This window comes from Pseudophryne corroboree, chromosome 2, assembly GCF_028390025.1.
Source record: "Pseudophryne corroboree isolate aPseCor3 chromosome 2, aPseCor3.hap2, whole genome shotgun sequence".
Classification (NCBI taxonomy): Eukaryota; Metazoa; Chordata; class Amphibia; order Anura; family Myobatrachidae; genus Pseudophryne; species Pseudophryne corroboree.
The window spans coordinates 901,851,067-901,863,349 of record NC_086445.1 but is presented as its reverse complement, the minus strand read 5'-3'; the positions used below and the strand labels follow the sequence as shown (position 1 = coordinate 901,863,349).

Genomic DNA, 12,283 nt, shown 5'->3' with positions numbered 1-12,283 from the left:
GTCCTTGAATGTTGTAAGGACTCTGAAAATATACATGAAGAGGACTGCTCGTCACAGGAAATCGGACTCTGTTTGTCCTGTATGATTCCAAGAAAATTGGGGGTCCTGCTTCTAAGCAGACGATCTCTCGCTGGATTAGGTTCACTATCCAGCATGTGTATTCTATGGCAGGCTTGCCGTGTCCTACGTCTGACAAGGCCCACTCTACTCGTAAGGGGTGGTCTTCCTGGGCGGCTGTCCGGGGTGTCTCGGCATTCCAACTTTGCCGAGCTGCAACTTGGTCTGGGTCGAACACGTTTGCAAAGTTCTACAAATTCGATACTTTGGCCTCTGATGATCTGAAGTTCAGTCAATCAGTTCTGCAGGAACCTTTGCGCTCTCCCTCCTGTTCTGGGAGCTTTGGTACAACCCCATGGTACTAAGGTGGACCCCAGCATCCTCTAGGACACCAGAAAATAGGATTTTGGTTACCTACCGGTAAATCCTTTTCTCGTACTCCGTAGAGGATGCTGGGCTCCCACCCAGCGCTTCGTTTTCCTGCAATTGTTATCTGGTTCAGTACAACTTTGTTTTTAGTTAAGTACTGCATTGTTACTTGGTAAGTAATATTTTCAGCAGTTGCTGAGTTTTCAAGCTATGTTAGCTTGATGTGCCTTGTATGTGTGAGCCATTATGAATCTCGCCACTATCTGTGTTAAATCCTCTCGAAGATGTCCGTCTCCTCGGGCAAAGTTTCTAGACTGAGGCTGGTAGGAGGGGCATAGAGGGAGGTGCAAGCCCACACTCTCAAACTCTTAAACTGCCAGTGGCTCCTGGTGGACCCGTCTATACCCCATGGTACTAATGTGGACCCCAGCATCCTCTAAGGGCTATGAGAAAAGGATTTACCGGTAGGTAACCAAAATCCTATTTTTTCATATACTTTATACAGTCAAAACTCTGGCGCAAGCGTTAGTATGACAGGAAAGGCTCTGCCTCACCCCACCGCACGTCACTGCAAGCTGTATACTGTAGTTTGTGAGACTGAGCCTTGGGAATGGTTGATGACTGTGCTGCGAAGGGGGAGTACAGAAAAGAGATGGGTTTTATGGACTTCAAAGCGGAGAAGGATTCTGAGAAATAACTTCATCTTTAGCTAGGGGAGAGTAGGAATTCTACATTGATGACCATGAGGAATATGGGTGAGGCAGATATGTCCATAATGGAGCAGGAAATGTATTTGACATATCTACCTGTGATTTCATCTTTTGCTTTCAATCCTGATATTTTTTTTTACAGTTAAACAAAGGTTCTTTGTTTTTCATTGCAGCTTCAGCGCTAGCCAAATTAACACTTGTATATTCCAATCTCGAAGAGGACCCAGAGGATGTAAGAAAGGAATTTGTAAAATATCTACAAGGTGTCGTCAGCTCATTATCAGAGAGCAGAGACCGGGAAGAGATGTCTATAATCACATAACATTGCACTGACGCCAGAGGCGCACGTCTGTTAATGACGAGTTTCAGTAGTAAAGCCCAGGCTTTGCTTAGCACATATTTATAGCAAAGGATTTCTCATTATATTAAAAGTCTATGTTTGTATAATAAATTTAAACTGTTTCCACAATGGTATACGTCAAACATATTTAGTGTACCAGAAACACTACTGTACAAAACCTTTACTTCTTCTGCTGTGTACAGCAGGGTCCAGCTAAGATACATTAGTAAATAAAAGTAAACATTATGTGTAATATGGTGAGATACTTTGTGTGCAATACCATGATAAATAATTTGTCTGCATTACCTGTTGTAACATACCCGGAAATCCTGCATATTCTATAAACCTATATCTTCGATATGCTATATTGTGTCCACCACAGTTAGGGCCAATGCCCAACATATAAACCATGTTTCTAATAAGTCCCTTTCCTTCATGACAACACCATGATACCAGCTTATATAGGTCCATTCCACTATAAAGTTGCATTAAAGCCACATTTTTAGCTCTGTGTCACTAACACTACTATACAGCTACATGCCACCAATCCAGTCCCATTCCTAGCTGATCTAGAACCCCGCTCTGGGTTACTGGGCTACTACTCTGTTCAGATGTCAACTCCAGCAGTACAATAGATGCAGCTTACTCATTGCTTACAGTACTGACTTCTTTTTCTATACAGGTCACTATAAACCAGTATAACCATAGCACTGAAATACCCAATAGCTTAATAACCTCATAGCTGTTGTCAGTATTATGAGTTATAGATCACTTTCAGCTTTAACTGTATTATCCTATTAGTCACTGGCTCTATTCTAGCCCCGATAAGCATAATTTCTTTTGCTGTATATCATGACAGTAAGAAATTGTGTAGTGTGTAGACAGCCTAATTGCCTTTAGAATGGAGACTAAAGACCCGTATTCACAGGCAGATCTGGGGAGAGATGTGTGCTGAGCGAACTGCTCCGCACACATCTCTCCCCCCGCTCAGCACAGCGAAATGTGTGCTGAGCGTGCAGGGGGGGACGCTCATTTCACCCAGCGGGTGAAATGAGCGACCTGTTAGATTGAGCCTGTGTGTGGTACACACTGAGCGATTATGCTTAAAATCTAAGCAATCTAGTCAGATTGCTTAGATTATCGCTCCGTGAGTACCCCCCTTAACATCTCCGCCATTGTTAAAAACACTGATGAACAAAGGCCATGGCTTATTTTTTAAGTCACAAAGTTGTTTATCATTTACCATGAGGTTAGTGTAACAAACTGTGGGGGAGATGTATGAAGTAGTGAAAAGATTGTAAAAGTGGCCCATGGCAACCACTCTGCTTTGAAGCAACATTCTATAAAATTATATTTAGTAGCTGATTGGTTGCCATGGGCAACTTCTCCACTGGCTCACTTCACTCTTCTCACTGTTTCATACATCTACCCCTAGGTCGAGATGGTTTCTCTGAGTCTTGTAAGCTGTACAATACAGTACTGCCCTCTCTTTCCTCATGCACTGTATTTGTTGACTGTAAAGGTGTGTACACACGGTGAGATTCGGACTAAACCCCGATTCTCACTATGCGATAGGGACTAGGTTGGTATTGCAAGCATAGATGACTGTGCTTGCGATACTGACTATGTACAGCAGGGATGGGGAACCTTCGGCCCTCCAGCTGTTGTTGAACTACACATACCAGCATGCCTTGCTACAGTTTTGCTATTTGGCCATGCTAAAACTGGTGCAGGGCATGCTGGGATGTGTAGTTCAACAGCAGCTGGAGGGCCGAAGGTTCCCCATCCCTGATGTACAGTTTTGGCTAAGTGTCAATCTTGACCATCTTTACTACAAGGTAGTCAAAATTGACTTGCCTGCACAGTCTATCTAGGCTTGCAATAGCAACCTCGCGGGACCACGCATCGAGATCGCAAGGTGACTTTCACCTTACGATCTGCATTAACTTTCCTTACAATTTTGACTATATAGTCAAAATTGTAAGAAAAAATCTTACCGTGTGTACACACCTTAAGATGCAAGATCATGCAAAATCTGCAGCTACGTTTCTAAATTAACTTAATGTCCTTTAATTAGTGTATGTATTTATTTTGACATGTCGTAATAAAGGATTGCATCTTACTGAAAAATCAAAGTATTCTTTCTAACAATTGTAAATATAGTATATAGATACATGTATATGTGTGTGTGTGTGTATATATATATATATATATATATATATATATATATATATATATATATATATAATGTGTGTGAATGTGTATGTGTATTTACGTCTCATCTGGTGTTTTAATCATTGGAGTGCCGCACCGCCTGTTCTATCTATATATATATATATATATATATATATATATATATATATATATATATGTGGATGTATGTATGTGTGTATATATATATATATATATATATATATATATATAATATTTCTCTTACGTCCTAGAGGATGCTGGGGACTCCAAAAGGACCATGGGGTATAGACAGGATCCGCAGGAGACATGGGCACACTATAAGACTTTGAATGGGTGTGAACTGGCTCCTCCCTCTATGCCCCTACTCCAGACCTCAGTTAGATTCTGTGCCCAGAGACACTGGACACACACTAGGGAGCTCTCCTGAGTTTCTCTGAAAAGACTTGTTAGGTTTTTTATTTTCAGGGAGACCTGGCTACAGGCTCTCTGTATCGTGGGACTGAGGGGAGAGAAGTCAGACCTACTTAGTTCAAAGGCTCTGCTTCTTAGGCTGCTGAACACCATTAGCTCCAGAGGGTTCCATCACTTGGTGCGCCTAGCTGCTTGTTCCCGGAGCCGTGCCATCAACCCCCTCACAGAAGCCAGAAGAAAGAAACCGGGTGAGTATACAGAAGTACAGAGGACTAAATTATAACCCCCGCCAGTATAAATATTGAGATTTTGAGTGGGACTACAGCGCGCCAGTGAGGGGGCGTGGCTTAGCCTCACAGCTTACCAGCGCCATTTTCTCTTCACAGGCGGTAGAGAACGCTGGCCCAGACCTCCACTCGCCTGGTAAAGTAACAGGGAGCAAAACGGGGGGGGCACAGAAAATTGGTGCTATTAACCCTTTTTATGAACAGCGCTGTCATCTGAGATCTGTTTTCAGTACTGAAAGAGGCGCTGGGGTGTGAGCTGGTATACTCCCTCTGTTTCTCTAACAGGCTTCCCTGTGGGTCTGTCCCCTATAGCCAGTGTGTTTGTGCGTGTCGGTACGTGTGTGTCGACATGTCTGAGGCTGAGTGCTCCTCCCCGGAGGAAGTTGCTGGGGGCGCAGATAAGGAGTTGGGAGTGACTCTGTCGGCACCGCCGACTGCTGATTGGGTGAATGTGTTGAGTACATTGAATGCAAATGTGTCATTTTTAACTAAAAGGCTGGATAAATCTGATTCTCAGACTCAAACGTGGAGAAAATCCATGGAGGACGCTTTCTCGCAGGTGCAGGCTCCCTCAGGGTCACAAAAGTGTTCTTTTACCCAGATGGCGGATTCAGATACCGACACGGACTCTGATTCCAGTGTCGACTATAGTGAGGCCAGTTTACATCCAAAATTGGCTAAGAGTATTCAGTACATGATTGTGGCAATTAAAGATGTTTTACATATTTCTGAAGTGCCCGCTGTTCCAGATATGAGGGTTTGTTTGTATAAGGGAAAGAAGCCTGAGGTGACGTTTCCCCCCTCTCATGAACTGAACGCTCTTTGTGAAAAAGCTTGGGAATCTCCTAAAAAAAGGTGGCAGATTCCCAAGAGAATTCTAATGGCTTATCCTTTCCCCTCTGACGATAGGGAAAAGTGGGAGTCATCTCCCAATGTATACAAGGCTCTATCACGGCTGTCCAAGAAGGTGGCGCTTCCGTCTCCCGACACTGCTGCCCTGAAGGACCCTGCGGATTGTAAGCAGGAAACGACCTTAAAGTCCATTTATGTCACTATGGGTGCACTGATCAGACCTGCCGTGGCGTCGGCATGGGTGAGTAGTGCTATTGGTAAGTGGGCTGATAATTTGGCATCTGACATGGATACCCTAGATAGGGATAACATTCTTTTGACTCTCGGTTATATCAGGGACACTGCAGCTTACCTAAAGGATGCGGCGAGAGATATTGGCCTCTTGGGCTCAAGGGCCAATGCCATGGCAGTCTCAGCCAGGAGAGCGCTGTAGATTCATCAATGGAATGCTGATGGCGACTCTAAGAAAGCTATGGAAGCTCTCCCGTATAAAGGTAGTGTCTTGTTTGGTGACGGCCTCGCTGACCTGGTGTCTACGGCTACAGCGGGTAAGTCATCCTTTCTTCCTTATGTTCCAGCACAACAGAAAAAGGCACCCCATTATCAGATGCAGTCCTTTCGGCCTAATAAATACAAAAAAGGACGAGGGTCCTCCTTCCTTGCCTCTGTGTCAGGCTCCCAGGACCAGAAGTCCTCCCCGGCTTCTGCCAAGTCCACCGCATGACGCTGGGGCTCCCCTATGTGAGTCCGTACCGGTGGGGGCGCGTCTCCAACTCTTCAGTCAGGTCTGGTTTCACTCGAGCCTGGATCCTTGGGTGTTAGACATAGTGTCCCAAGGGTACAGACTGGAGTTTCAGGAGGTGCCCCCCACCGATTTTTCAAATCAGCCTCGCCAGTTTCTATAGTAGTGAGTGCTGCGATACAAAAGCTGTGTCAACAGCGTGTCATTGTCACGGTACCCCCGTCTCAACGGGGAGAAGGGTTTTATTCGAGCCTCTTTGTTGTTCCAAAGCCGGACGGCTCAGTCAGACCGATCCTGAACCTAAAATCCCTCAATCTGTATTTGGAAACTTTCAAGTTCAAGATGGAATCTCTTCGAGCAGTGATCTCCAGTCTGTAAGTGGGGGATTTTATGGCATCAGTCGACATAAAAGATGCCTACTTGCATGTCCCAATTTATTCTCCACATCAAGTTTTCCTGAGGTTTGCAGTGCAGGATTGTCATTATCAATTTCAGACATTGCCGTTTGGTCTTTCCACGGCCCCGAGGGTCTTCACCAAAGTAATGGCGGAAATGATGGTGCTCCTACGAAAGCAGGGCGTCACAATTATCCCGTACTTGGACGATCTCCTAATAAAGGCGAGATCAAAGGAACAGTTGCTAAGAAACGTGGCACTCTCCCTGACGATTCTGCAACAACATGGTTAGATTCTAAATTTGCCAAAATCACAGTTGATTCCGACAACTCGGCTGTCTTTCCTGGGCATGATTCTGGACACGGAACTGCAGAGAATATTTCTCCCAGCGAAAAAAGCTCTGGAAATCCAGACCCTGGTCAAGGAGATTCTGAAACCGGCAAGGGTGTCGATTCATCAATGCACTCGGGTGCTGGGCAAGATGATGGCAGCTTACGAAGCCATTCTGTTTGGCAGGTTTCATGCCCGGGTATTTCAGTGGGACCTGTTGGACAAGTGATCCGGGTCTCACCTGCACATGCACCGGAAAATAAGTCTATCTTCCAGGACCAGAATATCTCTCCTGTGGTGGCTTCAAAGTTCTCACCTCCTAGAGGGACGCAGGTTCGGGATCCAGGATTGGGTCCTACTGACCACGGATGCAAGTCTCCAAGGCTGGGGAGCAGTCACACAAGGAAGAAATTTCCAGGGAAAATGGTCAAGCCAGGAAGCTTGTCTGCACATAAACGTTCTGGAATTGAGAGCCATTTACAATGGTCTTCTGCAAGCGGAACACTTACTTCGAGGTCTACCTGTCCTGATTCAGTCGGACAACGTAACAGCCGTGGCGTACATAAACCGTCATGGCGGAACAAAGAGCAGAGCGGTGATGGCGGAGGCCACAAAAGTTCTCCGCTGGGACGGAAAAGCACGTGAGCGCTCTGTCGGCTGTCTTCCTTCTGGGCGTGGACAACTGGGAAGCAGACTTCCTCAGCAGACACGATCTCCATCCAGGAGAGTGGGATCTTCATCAAGAGGTTTTTGCAGAAGTGACAAGTCGTTGGGGAATTCCTCAAATAGACATGATGGCGTCTTGCCTCAACAAGAAGCTTCCAAGATATTGCTCCAGGTCAAGGGACCCTCAAGCCAGTGCAGTGGACGCCCTGATAACTCCGTGGGTGTTTCGATAGGTATATGTGTGTTCCCTCCACTTCCACTCATTCCAAAAGTGTTGAGGATCAGAAGAAGAACAAGGGTTCAGGTGGTACTCATCGTTCCGGATTGGCCACGGAGGGCCTGGTATCCAGATCTTCTGGAATTGATCATAGAAGATCCCTGGCCTCTCCCTCTCAGAGAGGATCTGGTACTGCAGGGGCCATGCGTCTTCCAGGACTTACCGCGGCTGCGTTTGACGGCGTGGAGGTTGAATGCAAAAGTCTAGCTCGAAAGGGTATTCCCGGGGAAGTCATCCCGACTCTTCTTAAGGCTAGAAAGGAGGTCACGGCGAAGCATTATCACCGTATTTGGAGAAAGTATGTGTCTTGGTGGGAAACCAAGAAAGCTCCTACGGAGGAGTTTAAGCTGGGTCGTTTCCTCTATTTTTTGAAGGCAGGCGTGGATGCAGGCCTGAAATGAGGTTCCATTAAAGTGCAGATTTCGGCTTTATCTATTTTCTTTCAAAAAGAATTGGCCGCTCTTCCGTAGGTTCAGACTTTCGTGAAGGGAGTGCTACATATCCATCCTCCGTTTGTGCCACCCGTGGCACCGTGGGATCTTGACGTGGTGTTACAATTTCTTATGTCTCACTGGTTTGAACCTTTGCGAAAGGTTGATTTGAAATTTCTCACTTGGAAACTGGTCATGTTTTTGGCCTTGGCGTCCGCCAGACGGGTATCGGAATTGGCGGCTTTGTCTCACAAGAGCCCCTATTTGATTTTCCATGTGGATAGAGCGGAATTGAGGACTCGTCAACAATTTCTGCCGAAGGTGGTTTCTTCGTTTCACATAAATCAACCTATTGTGGTGCCTGTGGCTACGGATACCGTGGTGGTGCCAAATTCTCTCGATGCCGTAAGAGCTTTAAAAATTTATGTCACCAGAATGGCTCGTATTAGGAAAACAGAGGCTCTGTTTGTCCTGTATGCTTCCAACAAGATTGGAAATCCTGCTTCCAAGCAGACTATTGCACGCTGGATTTGTAATACGATTCAGCATGCTCATTTTACGGCTGGATTGCCGTTGCCAAAGTCGGTGAAGGCCCATTCTATCAGGAAGGTGGGCTCATCTTGGGCGGCTCTCCAACTTTGCCGAGCAGCTACGTGGTCGGGTTCAAACACTTTTGCTAAGTTCTACAAGTTACCCTGGCTGAGGAGGACCTCATGTTTGCTCAATCGGTGCTGCAGAGTCGTCCGCACTCTCCCGCCCGGTCTGGAGCTTTGGTATTTGGTCCTTTTGGAGTCCCCAGCATCCTCTAGGACGTAAGAGAAAGTAGGATTTTAATACCTACCGGTAAATCATTTTCTCCTAGTCCGTAGAGGGTGCTGGGCGCCCGTCCCAGTGCTGACTGTTACTTGCAGTTGTATTGATGGTTATTGGTTTCTGTTACACGAAGGTTGTGTATCGGTTATATTCAGCTTGTTGCTGTTTTTAGTTCATACTGTTAACTGGTATTGCTTGTAAACCATGTTCTACGGTGTGTTGTGGTGTGAGCTGGTGTGTTCTCACCCTTGGTTAACATAAATCCTTTTCCTCTAAATGTCTGTCTCCCTGGGCACAGTTCCTATAACTGAGGTCTGGAGGAGGGGCATAGAGGGAGGAGCCAGTTCACACCCATTCAAAGTCTTATAGTGTGCCCATGTCTCCTGCGGATCCCGTTCATACCCCACGGTCCTTTTGGAGCCCCCAGCGTCCTCTACGGACTAGGAGAAAAGGATTTACCGGTACGTATTAAAATCCTATTATATATATATATATATATATATATATATATATATATATATATATATTCCCAAATAACCGGCACTCCGTCTCTGCATTAAACTGCCCCGGTATATATATAAGTGGTCGAAGTGGAAATTTTAAAGTGGGGGTATGCAAAAGTTGGCGCGCGTGCTCCAGAAAAAGGGGTGTGGTCACCCAAAAAGGGGCGTGCCCCGTGTAGTAGAACCTCTTATACTATCTAGTACTGGTGCCCCTTTCACTTTATAGCACACGGTACAAGCCGAAATTCACATTGTAGCACACTGAATGAGCCGAAATTCACCTTGTAGCACACTGAATGAGCCGAAATTCGCCTTGTAGCACACTGAACGAGCCGAAATTCACATTATAGCACACTGAATGAGCCGAAATTCACATTGTAGTACACTGAATGAGCCGAAATTCACATTGTAGTACACTGAAGGAGCCGAAATTCAAATTGTAGCATACTGAATGAGCCGAAATTCACCTTGTAGCACACTGAATGAGCTGAAATTCACCTTGTAGCACACTGAATGAGCTGAAATTGTGACCGCAGGGACAGCCAGAGTGACGACAGCGAGAGTGATGACAGGGAGAGAGACAGGGACGACAGGGAGAGAGAGAGAGTGACGACAGGGGGAGTGACGACAGTGATGACGGAGAGTGACGACAGGGATGACAGAGAGAGAGAGTGACGACAGCGAGAGACAGTGATGACAGCGAGAGAGACGGAGAGAGAGACAGGGACGACGGAGAGAGAGACGACGGAGAGAGAGAGTGACGACAGGGAGAGACAGTGACGACAGGGAGAGTGACAACAAGGAGAGTGACAACAGTGACAGCAGGGAGAGAGGTGACAGCAGGGGAACATTACCTAATTTGTTGCTGGCAGCAGAGAGCGGTGGGCTGCTGGCGACATCCGGCGGTTAGTGGCTGGCGCCAGGCGGCTGGTGGCTGGCGGCGGCCGGCTGGTGAGCGGGAGCAGCGGCGGGCGGCTGTCGGCGGCTGTGAGTTAATACAGCGCTCTACACAGCCGCCGGCCGCCACGCAGGGACGGGGAGCAATGGGGGAGAAGAGCGGGAGGTGACCAAGAACCATCTCTGCAGCAATCCGCCAATCAGGCCTGTATGGTAGAGTGGTCAGACGGAAGCCACTCCTTAGTAAAAAGCACATAGCAGCCCGCCTGGAGTTTGCTAAAATGCACCTGAAGGACTCTCAGACCATGAGAAACAAAACTCTCTGGTCTGATGAGACAAAGATTGAACTCTTTGGCGTAAATGGCAGGCGTCATGTTTGGAGTAAACCAGGCACCGCTCATCACTAGGCCAATACCATCCCTACAGTGAAGCATGGTGGTGGCAGCATCATGCTGTTGGGATGTTTGTCAGCGGCAGGAACTGGGAGACTAGTCAGGATAGAGGGAAAGATGAATGCAACAATGTACAGAGACATCCTGGATGAAAACCTACTCCAGAACACTCTTGACCTCAAACTGGGGCGACGGTTCATCTTTAAGCACACAACCATGATATCAAAGGAGTGGCTTCAGGACAACTCTGTGAATGTCCTTGAGTGACACAGCCAGAGCCCAGACTTGATCTGATTGAACATCTCTGGAGAGATCTGAAAATGGCTGTGCACCAACGCTTCCCATCCAACCTGATGGAGCTTGAGAGATGCTGCAAAGAGGAATGGGTGAAACTGCGCAAAGATACAGTAGGTGTGCCAAGCTTGTGGCATCATGTTCAAAAAGAACTGAGGCTGTAATTGCTGCCAAAGGTGCATCAACCAAGTATATTTAGCAAAGGCTGTGAATACTTATGTACATGTGATTTCTTAGTTTTTTATTTTTAATAAATCTGCAAAAATCTAAAAAAATATTTTATCACATTGTCATTATGGGGTATTGTGTGTAGAATTTTGAGGTAAAAAATGAATTTATTCCAGTTTGGAATAAGGCTGTAACATAACAAAATGTGGAAAAAGTGAAGCGCTGTGAATACTCTCCGGATGCACTGTACATGCATGCTAGTAAAGGGACCTGGGTTACCTCAGTCTCATCTGACCAATGCTCTGACTGGTGCTTGTCCTGACCTCTTCTCCGGCCAGAATCCATCCTACTCCATCCTGCAAGGAAGTTGCCTAATGGTATTCAAACATCTTCCTGGGGAAATGGAAGGAGAAGCAGCATCTTTCAGTTAGTGTCCTTTGAGCCTAGGACGATATATTACTGCCGCTACATTGATGATTGGCTATTAACATAGAATGGACATTGATGATTTGCCTTTTAGTGTTCACTCTAGGCTGTTTTGGCATTTTTAAAGGGCAAAATGCACCCTGCCTCTTTAGCTGTGTCTTGCTAAAACAGCCTGCCGATGCGTGAATACATTCTGCGCACACGCGCACGGCATCTATTCACATTAAAGTGAGAGCTTGGGGGAAGCCCAGCACTGTGTAAGCACTGGGCACGCCCCCATTAATGAAACTGTGCAGCTGGGGCCGGTGACATAGAGGGGCCGCACAGCTCCCAACGGTGACAGGTTCACTGGCTGGGCGCGCCCGTGCACATGCTGCCCCCGCAACCCTGCGCCCTGTCCTGGCTATATCTTAGAAGGAACACTACTGTTAACATAGGATGGAACGATAGATGAGAGCCAACACTGTAGATGAATTAAATAGTAATAGTTGGAATTTAAGATTCATGTACAAGTGTGATGATAGGCGTATTGAGTGTCTTGATCTTGGTTTGGAAGTGGACCACAATATAATCATCAAATCTGTTTCAACAATGTAGATGCTACAGTGCATCCAATATGATAGCTGTCACCTTTCAAGAAGGGTGAACAATTCAGGTTACACAGGAACTGTAGCACTGAATCGGATTATATCCAACTATCTAGTTTGCTAAGAAATAGTATTCTAGAGGG

The 12,283-nt window shown here is 46.3% G+C and overlaps 1 protein-coding gene across 3 annotated transcripts in view; it reads left to right on the top strand.

Moving 5' to 3' along the window:
• Positions 1 to 1,729, top strand: part of IFT22 (intraflagellar transport 22) — a 56,054-nt gene extending 54,325 nt beyond the window's left edge. For all 3 annotated transcript variants that reach the window (XM_063956051.1, XM_063956050.1, XM_063956049.1), the window contains one exon: positions 1,310 to 1,729. In XM_063956051.1, coding sequence (XP_063812121.1) covers positions 1,310 to 1,458 — 149 coding nt within the window. In that variant the 3' untranslated portion in view covers positions 1,459 to 1,729. The remainder of the gene's footprint in view (positions 1 to 1,309) is intronic.
• The last annotated feature ends 10,554 nt before the right edge of the window (positions 1,730 to 12,283 follow it).